Source organism: Leptonotus elevatus, chromosome 8 (genome assembly GCF_054856555.1).
Source record: "Leptonotus elevatus isolate MCC_2025b chromosome 8, RoL_Lele_1.0, whole genome shotgun sequence".
Lineage (NCBI taxonomy): Eukaryota > Metazoa > Chordata > Actinopteri > Syngnathiformes > Syngnathidae > Leptonotus > Leptonotus elevatus.
The window spans coordinates 14,392,913-14,415,667 of record NC_141246.1 but is presented as its reverse complement, the minus strand read 5'-3'; the positions used below and the strand labels follow the sequence as shown (position 1 = coordinate 14,415,667).

General features: G+C 40.5%; 1 protein-coding gene across 1 annotated transcript; it reads right to left on the bottom strand.

Moving 5' to 3' along the window:
- Positions 1-143: 143 nt before the first annotated feature.
- LOC147169879 (sphingosine kinase 1-like) lies at positions 144-21,032 on the bottom strand. The gene is made up of 5 exons (XM_086083483.1): positions 20,541-21,032; positions 13,760-13,909; positions 9,996-10,090; positions 8,480-8,595; positions 144-5,308 (listed from the first exon to the last, which is right to left on the bottom strand). Exons 1-5 carry the CDS (start codon positions 21,013-21,015, stop codon positions 4,465-4,467), a joined length of 1,680 nt encoding a protein of 559 aa, XP_085939609.1. The 5' UTR covers positions 21,016-21,032; the 3' UTR covers positions 144-4,464.
- Positions 21,033-22,755: the final 1,723 nt, after the last annotated feature.

Genomic DNA, 22,755 nt, shown 5'->3' with positions numbered 1-22,755 from the left:
GATAGACTCAGTTCACGAGACCCTAATGAAGAGTGATGTTGTGGGGGGAAAAAGACAAGAAAAAAGTACCGTATACAGTATTCTCAAATGAGTGGCCTCAAACTAGAAAAAGTAGGGGAAATAAAGTGTCCCAAGATTTTCTCAAATGGCCTTTTATTTGTCAATCATAGCATAAAACATCAAATTACAAACTACAGACATTCGCCTCATGGAAAAATAGATATCTATAGAATAATAAAGGGAATAATCCCTAAAAAAATAAAACTAAATAGCTCAGAACCAGAAAAAAGCGAAAGTGTTATGAGCATAAGTTACACATCAATCACACTGACCTGCAGCATCATCGCTTTGAACGCGTTTGTATATGTGACTCATGTGAGTTTTATTTTCTATTCCCAAATGGTCATTTGAGGTGCATCAGGAATAGTGGCGTTCAATCGCTCATTGAAAGCACTTTCCTATTCCAACCAGCAGGAGGCAGAACAATCAAGGTACGCATAATGCACCTGTTAAAAATAAAGGGCCTGATTTGTGTCTGTATATAAGTTAGTGTCAAGTGTGTGTTTGTGTTAACCCCATATATTTGATATTATTTTGACGACAGTACTTCTTTGGGATCATCTAATTTGAGAAGTTTTAATAAACATGCAGGGTTTTTGTGGTGATACACAAACCCACTATAATTGCCCTACAAGGCTGACTTCAAAAATTCCATGTGTGCAAGAAATAATACCAACGGAATGACAAATTGTGGATATGGAACTTTCATGGGAATTGAGGGGGATTTGTAAAATTGCAGGTTGTGCTATAAACCGGTACTTTGAATGTTTTTAGGTTGTCTGACAAAATTATGTTTAAATGTTACTGATTTTAAACATGTTTTTAACATTTCAGTTTTTTCCACTTGACGTGTTCACTGCTCTCTGACTGTGTGGCATCACCAGTCCCCTCCCCTACGTGTGTCATATCAAGACTGACCTGTGAGAGGCAGCATGGTGCCACAAGGCATCCGCATTTCTGGAAAATACAGAGAAGTAGTAATCTGTGGCAGGTGTTCAATAATGGAGTACAAACAGGCCCCAATTTACCACTCAGCTAACTCACCTTTAGTAAAGCAAAAACTGGTGAGTTTGCCACCCTAAATATTGTACTGCTTTTAACATTTACTAAATAGGTTCGTGTAAACTTTCTACCCTGAACTTCATTCACTTTCAGTTTAAAGAGTCCTTGTGGAAGGCTGGAACCTTCTAGAAATGTACCTGAAAATTTCGCCCTAGACGATATATAGATACAAATGTAGCAATATTTTGTACTGCTAATTGAAGTATTTGTGGTAACAAACAAAAACGACAACTAATTAGTTCTCGTATAGTCATGACACTTTGACATAATGGTAACAAATAGGCCTTCAGTGCAGCATGTGATGTAGGCCTAATTGGGGGTACCGTACTTCTTTTTGCACAATTTTCTACTAAACCCTCGAGTACGTCTTTCTTTGTTTTGTTGTTGTTGTTGTTTTCTTTACGAGGCAAGCAGACATGTTGATGCTAATTCTCCCAAAGCGTCTCTTACTGCAACAAGAATGAATTAGTACGCCTCGTAGGAGTTCAACACGACCGCTATCTTCATGCAGCGGTCAGTCACGTTAGTACAATACAAACGCCCAATGGTACCCAGCTGCAGCCCTCCTCTCCACTGTGCTGTTTCACTGCCGTCAGTCTCATCAAGTTGATGGCACATTTGGAAAGAAAATTGCAACTCAAAATGAACAGGCACAAGTCGCAATTAACAGTCTGTTATACAATCTTTAGCGCAGTGTTAAGGACACCTTGGTGTGAGGATTGTTCGCGTGTGTTTCTGGGTTGTTTTGGTGTTGCCATTCTCTTATTATTAGTCTTTGTTTGTGGGGTAGTAGAAACACAAACATTCTAAAACATGCCAACAAGCATGTAAATGCTATGTACATCTTAATTGAGAAATAGAAAAGAATAACCCTGCTCAACCAGATTGAAACATTGTGAAAGGTGACAGCAACATGCTGGAAGTTAAACTGAAAACATCATTTAACTCATTCACTGCCATCAACGGGGATGGGAACAACTTTACTGAAGCACAACCACCAGTAGATGGCATTGTTGAGATCAGAAAGCAGTACAGCACAGTTTGTGAAGTCCACTGGGAGAAACGGCTGCATTTTCTGCAACCTGTTTTTATTCAATGATTAGATTTGGTGTGTGTATATAATCATTGAACACAATATCTTGTGGGTCTTGAAAATGCCAAAAAATGCTCAATATGCTTGCCAGTGAATGAGTTCACTTAGACAAGAATGGGACATTTGTCAGTGTTCCTAATTATATAAGGAGAGGCAAGAAAATGACTTCTGAACTGTGCTTTCATGTTCATGTTTTGGTCTTCCAGTTTCCTTGATTTGTAATACTAATAAATATTTTTGTGAAATGGCAATAATCTATAGGCAGCAGGGTTCGAAAGTGGTTAGCCTTCATTCGTGGAGTTTGCATGTTCTCGCTATGCTTGCGTGGATTTTCTCCGGCATCTGCCCACATTCCCAAACATGCAGGTTAGTAGTAGGAATAGGAATAGGAATTGGGCACTTGCACCTCCATTGTAAATTGAACCTTAAAAAAAAAAAAGAAAAAAAAAGGAAATTGAACCTTAGTTTACTATCCATCCATCTTTTGTAGCGTTTGTCCTCATGAGGCTCGCAGGTGAGCTGAAGACCATCTCAGCTGGCTCGCTGGACTGGTCGCAAGCAAACCCACGTAAGCACAGTGAGAACATGACACCTCGTCTTTATTTAATACAGAACACGTTAAGTTTCACTTTTTTATTGGGCGGCTCATGCTGAACATGACAGCAACATTTTGTCGCATTTAGCTTCAAATTGTGATCTAAAAAAAATAAATAAATAACCTGGTGTGACTGCCAACAGTCAACTTTCCTGCACATTTACAATATTTCTAAATAGTTGAATCGAAATATTCAATGTTACACCTACATATTGAATATATATCGAAGTATAAATCTTAAATCTAAATTTTAAATATATCATTATCTATACTGTAAACACACACTTTGGACCCCAGTGAGTCAATTTCTGCTTCCGCAACGTCAAGTATGTTTGGCCGAACTGATTTGAATGGGAATGGGAAACCCGCTTTGATTGGCCCAGAGTCGACTGCGTTCAATCCAACAACGGCACAAAATGTCCCGCTTCTACATGTGGTAGAGCAAAATAACAAACGAAAGAAAACTCCACCCATGCGCAAATTTAGACTGTGCTTTGTGCTAGACTTGCACTGGGAAAGGAAATAGGGTTCTTAGATTTAATATATATTAAGACCATTTTCATGTAACATTTAGGCGGAACCTTCAAAATTCGGCGGCCTGGTAAGCAACACAAATACTGTACTTAGTACAGTACAATAATGGCACAATATTTGTATGCCCTGACAGTGTAAGACAATTATTCAAATCTGTGTTTTGAACAATTTTGTATCAATAAATGAGGTTTAAAATTGGCCAAAACCGACGCTGAAATGACGCTGACAAAATTATGTAATACTAAATTGCAATCTACAACCTAACGTGAAGTTTTTTCTAGGGCTGGGTATCAATTCGATTTCGATTCACACGAGTTCAGTTCGATTTGATTTCAAATTTTTTCTGATTCCATTTACTTTGATTATATATGGTACATCAATTCTTGTTAAATATCAAGGACTGAAGAACATGATTAAAAACTCCACAAACATTAAATTCCCAAATAAAATTTAGCTGAGGCAGTAACTGGTTAAATGATTTCGTTATAATGAAAGTAACACGCGTTTATCGCTTAAGTGTTACATAAACATTGACATCAGAAAAGATGAAAATATTGTCATAATTCTCATTCAATTAAATTTCAGTAAAACAGTAAATAAATAAATAAATAAAACTGTAAGATACAAAAAAAAAACTTTGGCCTTTAAAAGTCAATTTTATTATGAATCTATGGGAAAAGATATTAAAAACATGGATTCATGGTTTTATGAATCCATGTCGGGCTTGAAAATTAAAATAATTTATTCAATTTTTTTTAGCCCTAGTTCTTTCTGTTGGCCTATTATGTTGAAACAACATAATTTCTATGATGCTGTGCTAGCTGGGATATTTGGATTTACCCATTGAAGGTGACAAATATTGTTGTAAATATGCAGAAAAGTGACTCTTAATTATTCTCACCAATTTTAAACCCGCTGTTTGAAGCGAAATGTGACAAAATGTTGCTGTTATTTTCAGCATGAGCCGCTTTATATATGGCTCTCCATGCACATTCCTAAAAAGCTCGGGCAAATGTAGTGCTGGGACGCAGACAAGCAGCAGCTTCAAGTTTTAAGTCCCTGTCTTTGCATGTGCAGTTGGATGTGAAGTGTGTGTGTGTGTGTGTGTGTTTGTTCCAGTTCATGCACTGATGAGTCTAGCGAGGCCCCGGTGCACTTCTGCTTGCACCGGCCCGTACTCCACCACCTCCCCATCCACGGTTATAATCCCTTTGGGAGAATACGGCTCCATCCTGAGCGCCCGCACTTTGGTGTGCACCAGATGAGCACAGCTCGAGGCCACGTGCGCGCCCTTCTCCATGGCGAGGAAGAGCCGGAGCAGCGCGGGGCGGGATATTCCCGCTTTCACGTAGAACAGATGAATGACGCCGTCGTCCAACGCGGCATCCGGCGCGGCCAGCAGGTCCTCGGCCAGGTGGGACTGGTACATGGCCAGCACCAGGACAAAGTCTTCTTCGGGGACCACCACCCAGTTTCCTGGGACGGGCTCGTCCAGCCGGGGGAGCACAGAGTCCGACAGGGTGGTCGGAGTTTTGCTGGAGCTCCGCGAACGCTCAAATCTTCTCGCCCTGAGGGAGTTGTTGGAGTGACAGGAGTTGTGGAAGGAGTTCAGCACGGCAGAGTCTGTGGAGACGCGCGAAGAGGCGCTGCGATTGTTCGTATGTCTGGATCCCACCTGGGTGCAGTCCTCTGCCACGGGCAAGTAGGCCAGCTTGCCCTTGTAGACGCGGAGAGACGCCAACCTCACCAGCGTGCCCACGGTGAAGCGGGCCGCCCCGACACGGCGATACTTCTCGCTCTCGATGTCCACGTCGGCCACGAAGCCCCACGCCAGCGACAGGAAGGAGAAGAGGCGAGTGCCAGAAAAGAGGTGGACTGACACCAGATCCATGCGGGACACCACGCCTTTACACAGAAGGAAGCCACAGTTGACCAGGAGCTCCTCACTGGACACCAACGAGCCACTGCGGGAAATCAGGCAGGTTAGACACCCTGAACGCAGCACAACACAGATACAGCTAGTGATGCTTTCAAATGCAGTCAGATTTTTTACAATTACATTAAACCCACACTACTTCATGCCTCTTCACTAAAAGTTTTCAAATGCCTATAAAAGAGGCTGTTTAACGGCACTCCCATTTGAGGTTTAATGTCAAAATAAGCATAAAATAAAGGCAATTACATTTTGTTTATTTAAAACAACCACAGCATTTTGTCTTTAAAATGGCTAGCTTAATGCTAAAGTTGTAATGGGAGCACCATAGACCCGAGGTGGACATTGAGGGCCGGAGTCCTGTGGGTTTTACATGTTGCCCTTCTCCAACACAGCTGATATATGATCAGCTCATCAGAAAGCTCTGCATAAGCCTGATAACGATCCTGTTGATTGGAATCAGCTTGTGTTGGAAGTGAGAAAACCTCCAAAACCTGCAGGACCTCCAGGGCCGAGATTGCCCACCTCTGTCATCGACAGACGGGCTCAGATAAAAGTAGATCTCCCAAAGAATTTCATTCTGAATTACAGAATATCAGATGGCCACAATGACATTCCCAAATCCAACCAAGAGTCAAACATGGAAAAAAATCCAAGTAAGGAGTCAAAGACTTTTTGGGAAAATCAGTGAAACACATTTTACCTTGATAAATTATAAATGTAAAAAGTGTTTTTCCAACCAACGCCAGTCTTCTGGGATTAGATTTGCGTTAATAATTAAGGTCCCAAAATAAATATGCAGACAAAGATGAAACCATGAAGGTGCCCTTAATATTTGGGGAAGGTTGGAAATGGGTCAAGGCTGCTGTATGAATGCCTTTTAGAGATTCAATCATGAGTTATCTTGATTGTTTCGGACCAATATGGTTGTGGGGAGACAGCGGCTTGATAAAGCCATGAAGGCAGATGGATGATGCTGGGTGTGTGCATGCGTGCGTGCGTGCGTGCGTGTGTGTGTGTGTGTGTGTGCGTGCGTTTTAGAGTGGTGATTTCAGACATGACAGGCCAGTGAGACAACAAAGGCAGTCCCATCTGGGGAAATGGAGACAAGGGTAGAAGGTCATAATCTCGATCTATCTTTCGCTTTTTCTCTCTCAAACATACAAACACACGCACACGCACGCACACACACACACACACACACACTGCAGTTGTGCAAAGAGTCTAATTGACATTTTTGCTGCTCTTGTCCTCTTCTATAATTTTCTGCTTGAAAGGTTGCAACCAATTGAAACCTCACTGTTGTTTTTCCATTAGTCCAATTTTTAATGTCAGTGCTTTTACTGTTTATTCATAATATATATATATATTTTTTTTTTAAACTTGCAATCTCTCTTATGAGGACAATCAATCTTGTACTAGTTGTCACGCTTCTATGAGATTTGAATAAAAACGTGATTTTGTTTGATTGTTAAAACGTGTTAAAAGAGTAGAGGTCACAAGCACTAATTCAACTTAATAACCAAAACTATTTGTTGCCAGATTATTTGTAGGATGTCATTCGTTTTGCCGTTAATCTCTTTTATGTTTTTCATTGTCATTTTATAATTGGAGTCTGTGTTGAATTTCTCCTCGAGGGACCAATAAGTATAATGAATTCCAAATTGGGAAAAAATAATAGAGCAATATAAAGTATTCCCTGAACTGGTGGTCTTGAATAAATAAACACCTCACTCCAAATAGACAATCGCCTTGTTGCCTGTGAAATTTCTTTACACCGAGTGCTTTATAACACATCATCTGCAGAGCCAACGCGGCAACTGTAAAGCTAAAGATGAAGCTGACGTTTAAAGCTCAAACTGCTAATAATGTACTCAACATTTCAAAAATGACCTGAAAAGAACTTTCCTAATTTGACTCCATACATCCGACGTGCGTCTCGTTGAAGCTCACAGCACCCCCCCCACCCACCCCCGGCGCGCATGTTGCGCTCTTCGCCGTATTGCGTAATAGCAGCTAGCTTGTAGCTGGTGCTCATTTCAATCACAGCACGCCTCACCCGGCGAACCCCCCCAACCCCCATTCATCAGGGAATAATCCCAAACGTACTGCCTGCCGGTGAGCAGCCTGCAGCAAGCAGACACGACACGGAGCTTCTGGATGCAGCGGGGAGTGTGAGTGTATGTGATGTGAGGAGTGTAAACAATACAGAAGCCTGGACCCTTCCTCTATTGTTGTTGTCACTGGAGCGCTGCCATACAGCATGTGAAAAGGGATTGACGGGTGCAGGCCAAGGAATTCATCAGAAGGAAAAGCACACGAGAGTATTTCTCATCGAATTTGAATGAAGTGATGGATGGCAGCGGACGAGCGAGTCTCGATGATGAGGAGAGAAAAACACGCGCTGCTTTCTATTGTTGGGAATCTGACAACAACAACTACTAATAAGTGAATGTAGTAAACTTCCATTCGTTTCCTTCTGTCTTGATTTTGGCAACCTCAACCACTCCAATGTGGCAATCGTTAATTAATTAATTAAGTGCATTGTTCTCTAGATGAAAAAAGTATATTGCGCAAGAAATGTAAATTTGACACGGCTTTAGTGGACCACGAAAAAAATGACGTGTACAGTCCGTGCTATTCTGAAGCTGCGATTTAAAGGTACAATTGTTATAATTGCAGCTTTGATGTAATTAGTAATCAGTCCGCAACTGTTGCTGCATAATGGATCACACACTGACCTGGGCTCACCTGCCGTGACAGCATGGCAATACGTTGTGAATCACGTGACATTAATTAGCTTGTCCCCAGACTGGTTAGACTCGTTTTATTGGCGTCTGTGATGAGTGTTAGTCATGCTATAGTAATGATTTAGGGCCAAATTCTCCCATTCACAAGCACAGATGAGTCACTTCAACGAATTTCGTGACCCCATAAGTCAAATAAAAACAAATGTTTCAAAATGCAACTCACGGCGCCATTACGATGACTGCAGTTGTTTGTGACGGCGGCTTTCAAACTCCATGCCCCCTTCAGCATGTGAAAATGCTCCTGTTCCTGTAGTTGGGACCCATTATAGCCGTTGGGCACTGGGCAGTCAAGTGTATATGTCGTCCACTACTTTTATTTTTGGTCTATTTTTGTTACGGAAATATCCCCTGAATAGTGATTGTGAGTGCTGTGGTGTGTGCGTGTGACTCACCCTGCGTAGTGATGTATGGATGTGGCCAAGGCATTGCCTGAGCCGCCAGGAAGTATACCAAGTGGTGTACGGATGGCCTCCTCCCAGTCTGATCTTTCCATGAGACCATTTATTACCTAACACCAAAACAGGGTTAGAATTATTGGGGATTCTTCAGTATAGTTCATTTTTATACCGTTTTGACTTTAAGTTTTTAAAATTCAGTTTGTTTTAATTAATTTTAGAGCAGGATTATTAGTTAAAAAAATAAAATAAAAAATGCTTTGTTTAGTTGAGTTGTTAGTTTTAGTATTAGTTTTAGTTTTAGTTTCTTTCTCTCTTTTTTTTAAATATGGAGTATTTGTTGGACACAACATAAAAAAAAATCACTAAGTATTTTTTAAATAAAGTAAATTGCAGTTTTCCAACGACTTCATTCTTCTGTACTGGTACCGCAATAGCGACAAAATTTAAAATGAACCCTGAAAGCTCATGTACGATTTTAACAAAGACAGAAACGAACAACATTTTTACGAGCATTATAGTTATTTTTTATAAATGTAAAATGTAGATTGAGTTTCATTTAGTTTATTTTTTAAAAGCACTTTTATCTTTATTTTATTTTGTTAAAGGTGCATTGTGCCGTTAAAAAGGTCATGCTAAAGCTTTTTCTACATCATGCATGCCCCACCAATGCCAAGAGGAGTACGAAGAACCCTGACTGTTTTACTCTGACTGCACCAATTTAGCTTTTATCTTTATAGCAGAGTGTGCGGACCCTGCACACTTTCTTTGGGGAGGGGAGGGGTGGAGTTTTTCTTACCTCATTTGAAGTCATGTCTTTGTTTTTCAACTGTGGCTATCGCTTTAAGATCGTGCAAGTACTTGCACGCGCACCATGAACGAGCCTGACACAGATGCTGCAGTTACGCTTTGGCCCAGTGGTGGCAATCGTGAGTAAAAAAGTGACAAACTGCACAAAGATCCTTTAACAAAAAGTGTTTTTTCAATTTGAGTATATTTGGTGTATTTTCATTAACCATAATAACCTTGCACCAAAAAAATATACTTTTAATTATGCAATGATTTAAGAGTTTTCAGCAAAGCTTTGATTGTGTTTACCTTAGAAAAGCGTGTAGAATTTTTATTATTGATTTCAATATTATGCGGAAAAAAAAGTTTTATCACATCGACATACATTTTTTGTATATCATTTTAGGTTTAGTAATCGCTAATTATAACACATAGGTCGTGCCGCGCCTTACAGGAGGCTAACATGCTTTGCCGGCATTTTTCTGCTACGGATACCCAAAGGAAAAGAGTTTTGCAAACGTTAATTGGTGGTATGCTTTGAAGTGTGGTCTCTCTGAGGCACTGTAGTGCATGTGCTTCAAAATGCATGAGCTTCGAACTTGGGTTGTTGCATTCTATTAGTTCACCACTAGATGGCACAAAATTCTACCCACTTTCCCTTTTAACGCTTCTTTATTTTACTCATGAGGTCTTTCAATGTTGAACGTTTGGAGTATTTGGTTACCTCAAACAGAAGACCATCCCCTGACACGATGACGAGCGCGTCCCACTGGGACAGGTCGGCCTCCCTCGCGAGCTCGCGGGCATGGTTCTGACGTTCTGTAAAACACAAGTAGAGTAAGTGATGCCGCCCGCCTTGCCAGGTTGTGTCTGTTTTGCTGTTGGTGCTTATTAACTTCGACAGTTTGGCTGACAAAGATTGTCTCTGTGGGTTGAAATACAGATCTGCAGAAAGAGAGTAAGCAGGAAATATTACAAGCTTCTAAAATCTGCAGTCCTGAGCTTAGTTACAAGTTAACTTAGCACTGCCAAAGATCTAAGAAATTCTTTAAAATTCAGTGTGGATCCATAATTTGCGCTCTATGCTTGCTTTTGTTAAAAACAGCGTCCTATTTTTTAGTCAAACTATTTAGCCAAGTCTGAGAATTTATTTCGGGAACTTCGTAATGATGACTTGTTGAAAGTGTTCTACAGCTGACTTAAGTGATGAAAATGACTCAAGTGGAGCTCAAATTAAACTGAAGACACAAATGTGCTAAAACCCTTAATTGGCTTCTATTTACTGCACCGTTGATTGATGCGAAATGTTTGCCATCCAGAGAGTTTCCGTGCTATTGTGCTGATCGTGCATCATTCATTAGAAGCAGGCGGCGCCAGATGAATGTGCACTCTGCAGCAAGGAGCTGCCTAATAGCTGCAGTGCTCCACCACCTCACTAACAGCAGGTGATGACTGACTGTGTGTGCGTGCGCGCGCGTGTGTGTGTGTGCATATCACTCTGATAGCTTAATCAGATGCCAAGGGACGACTGCTGCACGTATAATTACATTTGTATTAATTCAAACACTCACTGTGTTGTACTCATACAAGTCGGGGCATGCTGACGTTACGAACAGAATAGATTTTTGGCCTGATGTATTCCTCAAAGGTTATTGTCAAGACAGGCAGTGGTTCATTGCGAAATATAACACCACCATTGCTGGCTTTACGTAAGATAAAAACAAATTTCATTTATGATGTTTAAGGGAGTTGTCTGTAGAATAATAAGCCATTCAGGTATCGGACATAGTGTAGTATAGACATATTCTAAAGTCACACATTACCGGTATGTTCCTTGGAATAGTCCTATCATTTATAATGATGTATTTAGGGGTTTTGCCAGTCTCTAGCTATGATGACCAAATTAAATCTGGATGGTAGCCGTGGATGGAGGCGCTGATGGCAACTTCCTGTTCTAAATCCAGTCTGAACCCTTAAATGAGGATGCTTTGGAAACTGACAAGGGCCTATTTTGAACATTGATAAACATTTACAGTTCATCAAGTAGCAGATATTTTAGAAACTAAAACCACTCTGTTATATGAACAAGAGAGTGAAATCTTTTTATAAACACGTTCTATTGAAGACAATTTTGTGAAGTAGTAGGCGGAGTCTAACCAAGACACACTTAGGACCGTTCCCCCTCATTTGAATAACATTTCATGACGCATTTTCTGCTGACAGCGTCTGCAGCATGAAATAAATATGAGAGCAGAGACTTTTTATTTATTGATTGACTTTTTATTCTATTTATTTATTTAGTTTTGTCTCGCGACCCTTGTGAGGACAAGCAGCTAAGAAAATGTATGGATGGATATTTAGTTTTGTATTTAATTCCGCATTTATATTATTTTTATTTTTTGAATCTCGTTTTTTTATGTTGTGTATTTACATTTATTTATTTATTTATGTATAAATACGTTTTTATTTCCATTTATATAAATTTTTTATATACATTTTTTAAATATCTCTTTTTTATTTTTTTTTTTTTTTTTACGTTTATTTATTTATTTTATTTTGGCATTTTTGGTCCTCCATAAATGTCAGGTATCCAGATTCTTCAGTCTTTGGTGCTCTCGGGTTCCTCTAACAGACAGCTGATGCTACGTACATAAGCATGCTAAATGCTAATAAAATGTGTGTTTTAGAACATTATGGATTAAAATAAAGATCGTTGAAATATTTTGTATGTTGAACACTTGTACAAGCACTGTACATAACTTTAAACAGGCATTTTAGCGCTAATACAGGAAGGTACATTATGATAGCTCACTAATGTACGTGGTCTAGTGTTACCATGGCAACAATAGAGACACAATTCTCCTAATTACAAGCTGGAGCAACTTAAAATTGGATTTAAAGCTGTTATTTTAGTGTAATGTGTTACTTATTTCTTTAAGTGCAAGTCATGGAAAAAACGAGTGAGGCGGTTTTTTTCTTTCTTTTTTTTTCCATTTGAGTAAAACAGTGAAGTGTTTTTCTTGGGGCACAAAAGGAGGACAAGCGTCCTCCTCTTAATGCTGTCTGACAGACATCCTTGGGTACTTGTGCAGTAAGGGAGAAGAAACATAGCCGTGCCATCCTTTCTGACACTGCTGACACTGACCAAGACATGCTTACGCACACACACACGCACACACGCACGCACACACACACACACACACACACACCCTCTAGCAATGCAGTCATGCCTCATCTATCCTGCAACCCTGCAGTAGTGCCCACAGCTGCCACACAGCCAAGCAACGCATAATGAGTTTGTCCACTTTTGTTAGCTAGACACTTCAAGCCACAGTAATTCACACACACACACGTACTGTAAATAATACACACAAGATTAAAAGAGCGTCAAACACAAGACATTACTCACTGGTGAGGTGCATTTGTTAATCAATGGACAATTTCAAAAACTTTATTACATAGAATTAATCATCAGAAGTCATCGAATTTTTAAATGTCATTATTTTTGTTACGAGCAGTCTTAAGTGCATCTAAATAAAACCAAATCATTACTTGGGTAGCTTTCATTTTAAAACCAGAGATTAAAATGGCTCACAATATTTGACTTGAATAGATTGTAACCAGATTCCCTTGTCCGTGGTCGTAGATTTTAGGAGTAAATCCGAAAGTCTATTTCCTTCAGGATTAATGTGGCAAAAAGTGCATCTCTACCCTCCCCCCAAAAAGTGTGTATTTCCCCACAGTAACTTAAATGCACAGTTTCACCCTTTCCTCGCTCACATGAATGACTTACAATTAATCTTTTTTTTTTGTGTGGTAAAATTAGTGTCACACTTGCTCGTCATAAATCTGTGTTGCATAATCATTACCAGCCGGTATGGAGGCTAGTGATGATAAATAAATAAATCAAATCACCGTGTGGAAGGGGATTTTGTGAGACTGTGTGTTTATTGCGTGTGTGTCTTTATACATACAGTATGTGAATGCATGTGTGCATGTACATCGGTTACATAACAGCTGTGCTTGCACGTGGGTCAGAGGCAGTTGATCAACATAGTGACAGCATGAAAAATGACGTGTTCATTTGGAGTCGGTGTTTTGGGGCATGTTTTCCGTGCAGTCGTGTGGCTTTTAACACTAAAGAGACGATCGGTGAGATTTCAGCAGTAAAAAAAACAAAACGTACCTGTCAAGTCTGTCAGTGAGCTTGTTTACTAACCTTGAATGACATGACAGAGATAACGTGATTGAATTACATTTACGAGATGCCCTTAATAATGCTTGTATTATAACTTAATTCAATTTCAAAATTGAAAGATAAAAAAAATCTTGTATTTTTCAAGGCGCAACATTCATCAATTTTACTTATAATAGTTAAAGGTAAAGTAACAAATCAAGCCTGTTTTTTCACGTGTATGCTGCAGCCAGGACATATCAGCATGACCAGTGTTTTGTCAACTTGTCTTTGTGGCGTGTTCTAGTGCTCACCGGTGATGACCAGCGTGTGCAGGACGCCGGCCTCGTTAAGCATCCGCTGGACGTGGTTGTTGTAGAGCGTGAGCGCCTGTCCTTTCCCACTCTGTGGATTCACCAGCAGCATCATCCGACAGGGGTGCGACAAGTCACTCAGCAGCAACCCTGCAATTATAGAAATTTGGTCATGTGATGACTGCCACAAAAATGTGTGCACAGTACACAGTTGTTTAAGTTAGAGTAACGATATAACTGATTTTAAGTAAGCAATACATGAAGCCCTTTTCACGCTGCATTTAGCAGGGCGTATTCATTGTATAGGTGGTGACGGGCGGGTCACCACGGAATGGAGCGGTGCAGAAGAGGAGTGTTATTTTGGCGAACTTGTTTCCAAGTAACGGCATGATTAAGTTGTCCAAGTTCCCACTGAGCCATTAGTTTTTCTCTGCTGCACGTTTCGTCCTCCTCATTAAAATGAGCAAAGTCATAGCTTTCTCTTTTGTAACAATGAATGATACATCTTGTCAAGGTGCAGTCTAAACCAATTGTAAAATTTCCATTTTTACTTTGCGATAGGCTACTACATCAGCACATCCAAATATGGGCGCGCAGGAAACCCGTGCGATTGCAGAGCTGAGAACTGAGCAGGTGCAGTGTATTATTATTATTATCTAATTTTGCCAAGGCAGTCGGACACACCGTTTTCCTTCCTACAAAATTGTTGTTGTTTTTTGTAAGCATTAATTCCTGGTCCAAATGACTACTTATCGTTCAAACTAAACTGTTCATGTATAAACCAATCTCGTGCTCATGTTATGGTGCAAATTAGCATATCGAATATGTTAGGGATGAAGGAGACTTCAGAGTATTGTGTAGGGTTACAAAGACTTTATGAACACAGATCCCGAATCTTTTTAAAAGACGCTTGACGATGATCTTCTTTAGAAGGCTCAGCAGGAGGGAGGAGATGAAGGAAGATGGATTTGGGCCATCTGTCCCACAACATGGGAGGAGAAGTAAAGGAGAAAGTTGTCGGTACCTCAAAAAAAAAAAAAAGGTAGATCCTTGGGGGAGGTAATAAAGGCATCATACAAGTCACACAGTTACAACAACTGAGCGAACGACAAAGAATGTTCCTCTGGAATTCTGAGTGTAACTAGCAGTAATAGTGGCACTTTAGTGGCCTTGCGAATCAGGAGGCGTGCCAGTTGGCGCTGGAGGTCCTGACCCGGCTGCCTGCGTGTCCGCGTTGGCCGCATTCAAATCCCGTCCACTTCCTGTGTGCCACTCCTCCCTCCCCAAGACATTCCGGAGTGAATTATCTCTTCGCCTCTGTCTGCTCCCAGTTTCCTCCTCCGTCATTAGCTGCAGTGCCCAAACTGTGACACATGTTGTATATTTATTTACCCATCATGCACAGGGCTGGGCAGTCGTCAGAAGAGGACTGGTGGATTTATGTCCGAGGATAACGAGTCTGGTTTGTTTGTATAGGAGTGGGTGTTGCCCTGATTGCCAAGTGATGTGCAACATTTGATCTTTTTTTTTAGGTTTTATTTGGCATTTACGGCAGTTCTCACTCAACAATAAGCCAATCATGGCTGGAAAAGTTGAAAGTCCCCAAACTAAGTGCTTAAACTGAAAGCCAAATTTGTGTTGTGATGTGTGATTACAGACGACGACTCCATGCATTCTTCCAAGCAAGAGCATGGGAACCGGCCCAAATCTTAATGGAGTAATCACTATATTGAGGTATCCGCCATAGTATTTCCTATGTCCTAATTGAAAGGGGGGGAAACCCAAGAGCCGGAAAAGCGATCTTATAATAGCTATCTGGGCGCACACAGTCTGGGAGTCTGAGAATAGACACGTTAGACTTGTGATATTCTGCAACGTGTCCGTTTCTTGAACTCAACATACACTCAAGTCATAATTTGAAATTGTTTAAAGAAAAAAAAAAAAAGGTTTCTCTGTGAACCCCTCGTACCACCAACAAACTGAGATCTCCTATTTCTGCCTGTTGCTCTGTGTTGACGAGGCCTCTTAAGCCCGAACAAACACCCATTAGGAGGGAATCCAGTTTCCACATTAAAGGGATTAACGGATTAACATGAATTTGGCCTGGTGCGAATCTGTCCCTTCTGTAATATGACATAGAGACCCAATTTCAATCCACTGAAAACTAAATAATGCATAAATGCAGCTTTTTCAGCATTTGAAGCTTGAAGGTAATTTCTTGCGTGTGCATCAACATTAAAGCCATTCCAAAATCAAATGTATCTTGATCCGCTACCATAATCGCCACAGTACGTTTATACCATATTAACTGTACACTTTTACACATTTGATCATTTAATTTGCAGGTTGTCGGAGCAGAAAGAAAAACATTGTATTGGTCCCATAATGGAACATTTTAATTCTCTTTCTTATATAACTGGCAAATGGGTCTCATGTATTGCGTTTCTCAGCTAATTTTTTTTTTCTAGATAACACATTTCATCCAAATCAACAACCTGCAAATTAAGTGGGCAAACAATTTCATACATATATATATATTTTCAAATGTCCTTTTAACAACATTTAATTTAGTTTGATCCTTTTCATTTACAGTTTTATTGCAGACCGCAGCTATCGACAGACTTCACAAGTGGCCCAGCCGCAGCAGCAAATAGATGTGCCGTTCCATAATGTTGCTTGTAAAATAAGTGGCGGCTTTTTGGCCACACACGCTTACTTCTGCTGAATGAGACCATAAAGAGTGTGGAAGGAGGAGGAGGAGGAGGAGGTGCTGGCGGTTAGCTAGCTGCAGCTCTATTTTAAGAGAGGCTCAGAGTTGACGACATTGAGGTTTGTATGCAAGTCCGATAGCGTTGTTTTTGGTTCTTGGAACCAGAGTCTTTGTTCTAAAGCGATGCATATGGGAACTCAACTTCAAAGTGAACACATTAAGTGATGATTTCAGATTTGACATTGACATTTTCGAGTCGTTCCTTCTGCCTGGAGTCGTATCTCGCGTGAATGTGCGTAAATGACAGCGTTAAGTCAATGATTGAATCTTTGCTGCCAGGAAATGCGTTTCACTCAAACGCGCGCACGCACAAGAAAGTGGCCCTTAAAGAGTAGTTTGAGGCAACTGTATGTGACTAATTGTAAGAGGAAGAAGGATGTTACAAATTCATACACAATTTTTCAACACATGAGAAGCTGAATCACGAACCAAACGCCCGATGAGGATGAGTCGGAATCCTGTTGTCATTTGTAGTACTTTTTTTTTTTTGTACAACTCAGTTAAAAAAATCTGGCTGATCATTTTTGTTTTTGTTCCCTTTGCAGGTTTATTTGAAAGAGGAACTCTACACTTGTTCCACATCAGGTCTGATGTGATGTCTGTTCACACAGAAGTTCCTCTTCACTGGTCATTTACAGTATATTCACTGAATCACAATATTTTTGCAATAGTCAGTCATTTTTTTCGTACCATTATTTACACTATTCTTTTTTCGAGCGGTCCGTACCGCTTCACACACTTGCACATAAATACCATATGTGATCAACAGCAATCAGCCACCAAGTCTTCACACACAACCATAAATTACGTGAGTGAAGATATGAAAAGGCAGTTGTGGGGGCGGCTACGATCTCTCTGTCATTTTCATTATATTGTCTGCATCAGAAGCTTTTGGATAACATGGTAAGTGGTGGTTTCTTTGCTGGTGTGCAGTCTCAGCGAGTCCAGTATAGCAGGATCAGAGGTTCGAGGTTTTGAATATCAAAAGCGGCATTTACTCAGGCTGGGTTAAGTTAATAATTGAGTAATAGCAGTGAGCTCGGCCTGGAGAGTTCCGTTTGTGGTTTCACACTTAAAAGGACTTCCCAGTTAGTACTCACTGCAAAAGATTTTTCAGACCTAGGTTCAAGAAAATGATCATCTTCATCTGACTGAGCTATTGCTTAGGTCTCAGTATGGTTTAAGACTGTAAACGCTGATCTTGTGCGTGTTTCCGCCACAGATGTGTCGGTGGGATGGAGATAGCAAGGTCAGAAAAGTAGAGGAACAACACAGTGAACAAAATTAGCTACAGAGGACCTCATGTAGTGTTTTCTTCTAGGGAAAAGGCTACATATTGTATAAAAATAAGACAATCATTGTTTGTTTGGGGGTAAGAATGGAAACTCGTAAAATGCATCCCATACCAAATTGAGCAAAATTGTACTGCTTGGTCGGTGAACTTCACTGACACGGGTGGCAATTCATAAAAATTGCCACAAAAAAGTAAAACATGGCATCTGCTCCATGGTGTGACTTTGGAAACAATGATGAGCAGAAAAAGAGCTCGTTGGATTGTGAATTGTAAGGTTGACAAGTTGCAGACAACATGTACTTAAGTATAAATGTTCTAGTTATAAAGCCAAAGTAATGAATGAGCAAGCACTTTATGAGTTTAGCTCCCGGAGCAGAATGTTTTCTTCTGGGATATTTTCACATTTGAATTTTATAATTGAATTGAATTACACATATGTGGTTTTATTGAGCTTTATCATGGGAGAGTTCCTCACAATGATCATGCTGCCTGCTTAAGTGGATGCCTGATGTTGTTATAAATGTTATTTGCAAATGAAATAGGTATAGAGAGGTGGGTTATAAAACACATTTAATATGGGGAAAGTAAGCAAATTAAAAAATTGGAGATGGGACCATAAACAAAAATTGACCTACAGAAGCCCTGTCTGCATGGTATAATTGGCTGTGATAAACAAGTTTGCATTATAGTGTTGAGATTTGAACCCCATCCATCTATTTTCTGCCTTTCCTCGAGGCTGACTGACTGACTTGAGAGTCAGGGCACACATTGAAAAAGTCACCAACCAATCACAGGGCACAAATAGACAATCAAGAACACTCACATACGGAAAACTCCAGAGTCTTCAATTAACCTAAGAAAAATGTCGAAGCCTGGATTTCAACCCCCGACCTCAAAACGGTGAGCTAAATGTGCTAACCATTTGAATCCCATTAGCTGATATTGTGGTGTTGATTTGCTGCTTTTGGCCAGCGCAGGTCAATTGCTTCAGGTCAACGGATTGATTTGATCAGTAACCTCTTGGGCCAACTGCCGTCGCCTGGATCATAACGATGATAATGCTGTCCACAACACAGCTGAATCCCGCTATTGACAAAATCGGATCCATTTTGATGAGATTGTAGTCGGGCAAAGCAGCAGCAGCAGCTGCTGCTCTGTCAATCATAAATGTGTGAGCAGGGATGTATGTAAACATATGAATGGGACTTGGCAAGTTTAGCAGATGATTTGTCATGTACATGCACATACATGAACTATGACCTCTTTATCACAGTAGCAGACACATTAGTGACACACACTGGAGCAGGAGAGCAATTCTGGGGTATCGGTGCCTTGCTCAAGGACACCACTCGGTCACGGCTGCCCTAACGACATACAGTAGAACCAACTTGCTGGTTCTTTTCAAGCTGAATTGTCTCAGATTGAGTGGGTAATGTTGATACACTGTTTTATTCTCTTCTCTTTTTTCCCAGGAAGAAGAATACAAACTCAGTGATTCTCACAAGTATCCAAACTCTCTCATCTCAATTCTGCAGAGAAGGTTAAAGCTGCGGTTGCACAGAGGCCTAATGTGAATTAAGTGGGCGGAGAGCATTGCTTGACAACAAAGCCAGTTGACTCTTATGTTTCCCAGGGTACAAAACCTGTCCGATCACTATAGTTCCATGGTAAGTCTCACATCTGCTATTTCCTCCTCTGACAATGACAAGACATATAAAGTTGCAGCATGTTTTGTATTAAAAAAAAAAATAATCATTGCAAACTGGGAGATGTTATCTGGGTCACAATGTGCCAGTGATACTCTTCATGCATTTTAATATAGGACACGTAAGCCTTACAGATCACTTATCTTTGGGAGTCTTCAGCATTCCGCACAGGAGTAATTGTACTTGTTAGTATTTCAGGAATTTAACCGCTCTAATTCCCTACAGGTTCTCAGGAGTCTCTGACAGTCAATTTTAACTTTTAAAATATGCAAATAAATACATAAAGCAGAGAAACAAATAATGACATTGAATGTTAAAGGAAAACCATATTTGTCCATCTATCCATTTTCTATAATCTATACCACTTATGTTTAATAGGGTTATGGGTGAGAGGTGGGGTACACCCGGGCTGGTCGCCAATCACAGGGCACATACAGTATAGACAATAAACTGTTTACTCTCCTATTTACAATTACACCTGTGTCTTACACATGCATCATGTTTTTTTTTTTGGGGGGGGGGGGATATGCCAGAGAACTGCAGAGAAAACCCACACAAGCACGGGGAGAACATGACTCCACACAGGAAGGTCGGAGAGCGGATTTGAACCCACATCCATTTTGATGTTCTCTCTATTTGGCAGATTTTAACCAAGACGTGCTATTCACAATTCCACAGTGTTGTGCCAAATAATGCCTAGATTAAGTGCCGGTGGCAGTCTTAAATCCAGACTGGATAGACCTGATTGATTGATTTGATTGATTGATTTTGGTGACGACAGAGAACACAAACTTCCAATCACTCAGTCTGGCATCACCGAGGATAAAAACACAATCAAGCCTAGGTAACAGAATATGACACTTACTTATTCATCATGACCCATCAGCCACAAGAATTTAAAACATGTCAGCTATTTTAATTGGTTACTCACAACTGGTGAGATAATGGCATCCTCAGAGTTCATTTAACTTCTGACCTGCTTAAAAGCAATAGGGAAAAAAAGACTCTTACCTTCTAGAAGGTGCTGCCACCGGTTCGAGCGCTCCCGGACGGCGCGAGCCCACTTTTCCGCCTCTTCCAGGTTGGCTCGCGGGTCTTTCAGCGCGGAGAGACGGAAGCACTGCTCCACTCTCTGCCGCGAGAGCCCGGAGCCCACCCAACGTCGCTTAAACGGGTAAAAAGAGGCCGTCAGGTAAGCCGCCAGATCAGCATCGTCTTCTTCCCGGTACGCCCGGCAGCCGGCGCAGTCCTTCAGGTTGAGGACCACTCGGCTCCGGCCCGCAGGTACCGATGTGAGCCGTCGGACGACGAGCTCCTTGTCAGTCAGGCTCACGGCGCACCTGACTTTTCGGTTCCCGGTGCTGGCCGTGAATTCCCCGTACAGCGTGTTCATATGGTAGCCATGTTCTGTTTTCATTAGGTCCATCCTGACCTGGACGCGACGGTCACATCGCCGCGAGACCATGCAGGGAACACTTCGGGACATCTGACAGTTGCCACCGGTCCGACTGTTGTCAGTCACTGGAGTGAGTGACACTGCATCCGTTTTTACTTCACAATAAGAGTATTATATCTGTCAATATTCAAACAAGTCATACATTTGGACGCTATAATGAATACAACTTTAATTTAACTATTTCCTCAAATATAACAATTTATTATTCATATGAAACAATGACGTACTACTTTAACAACCGCGGAATGTTTTTTTTCTTAAGAGCTCGACAGACACATTTGTAGTTAGTGTTGTGGGTGATTCTTGTGAACTTCACACGTAAACTTATCCATACTTCACGCGCAACTTTGGTCGAGAGCTGTGCAAAAAAGATATGATATAGCTCCCTCTAGCGGTTATTATCTGCAAATGTGTTAGAAAATATGAAACATTGGGCCAATAACATCAACACTGACAAATGTTATTTGTTTATAAATAATGACTACTAAAACAACTAAATGCCTATATGATGAAAGTTTTAAATTTATTTTTTATTATATTTTTTTTAACTGATGAAACATGAGAAGTTACAGCTATTCATTGGTTTTATTTGCATAGTTTTCCACACGGATCAATTGCATTCTCCCCAAAAAGTCAATCTATGTATTTTCCCACAAATATAGCAGTATATTGTGGACTAAATTGAATTGCATTGTGTATTACTATGTTCTGATGAATAAATAAAGGTGCTTCAGAGATTATATTTTGCATTTATGGTTGAATAGCACCCGTGGATACATTTGCACCAATGTACAGTACACCAACGAGGTTCTTTCGAGGTTCATTACTGGTTCAAAGGCAACGAGGTCAACACGGTACTTATGATTTTACAGTATTAAACAATTCTCCAATGCTTATCAGTTAAAGAGCTGCATTTAGGTACTAAGCAAAACTTTTTCCCTTTTCTATTTTCTCTTTCGTTTTTTCCTCTTTCATTTGGCATACTGGTCTGTGTCATTTTACAGCTGCTGAAGCAGTTATACTCTGACACCAACAGATGGCACTGTTGGAAAGAACAACGACGGGGAGTTTAGAATACGTATTAAACCGTTTTCTTCTCATTCAAGATACCAGATCGTAACATGCAGTGTCTTTAAAACTATTCTCAGAAGAGACTCTGAATAGGGGAAATAATCCGTTTGGATTCTACTCTTCATTATGTAATGTAGTAGCCTATTGCTATTCGTTGTTGATGTTTTTTTGTGGTCAGAAATGTAACATTATAAAGCTTTAAACTTGTCATTTATGTGTAAAAGAAGTTAACTGCAATATACTAAAGTCTCTGTTAAGTGAAAAATAAATACTGTATGATGTCTCAATTTAACATATCAAGCAAATGTAAAATGTGGATCAAATGTATATCAAGCAGATCTCTTACTGATGTATGAGGAGGAGGAAGGGCACTATTGTTTTGCACCTAATGCATTTCTTGTGCATCTTTGCTGTGGTCAAAACAAAGTCATCGTGTGTTGTGGTGATGCTCCAGGCACAAGCATATCATCAACTGAGAGGAAAGGAGGAGTGGAACAAGTAGGAGGCGGTATGCATATATGCAGATGGGAATTAACGGTCCCAGTAACACCTGGGGCCAGAGGAGAAATGAGATTCGCATGCTAGTTGTGTGCGAGAGAGCAAAAAGACTTCCACCTTTCAACAGAACATCGGTAGACGGTAGCACCTCAATTCCTTTGCTGCCAATGCAGCGTTTCTCCCTAAAAGCCATTCAGCTTC

What these genes read in the sequence shown, in the direction of transcription:
- LOC147169879 (XM_086083483.1), bottom strand. Translation starts at nt 21,015, where the DNA reads ATGTCCCGAAGTGTTCCCTGCATGGTCTCGCGGCGATGTGACCGTCGC. An exon ending in GTGGCAGCACCTTCTAGAAG is followed by an intron (nt 13,910 to 20,540) that starts GTAAGAGTCTTT and finishes CTATAATTGCAG; the next exon opens with GGTTGCTGCTGAGTGACTTG. An exon ending in GCACACGCTGGTCATCACCG is followed by an intron (nt 10,091 to 13,759) that starts GTGAGCACTAGA and finishes TGTGTTTTACAG; the next exon opens with AACGTCAGAACCATGCCCGC.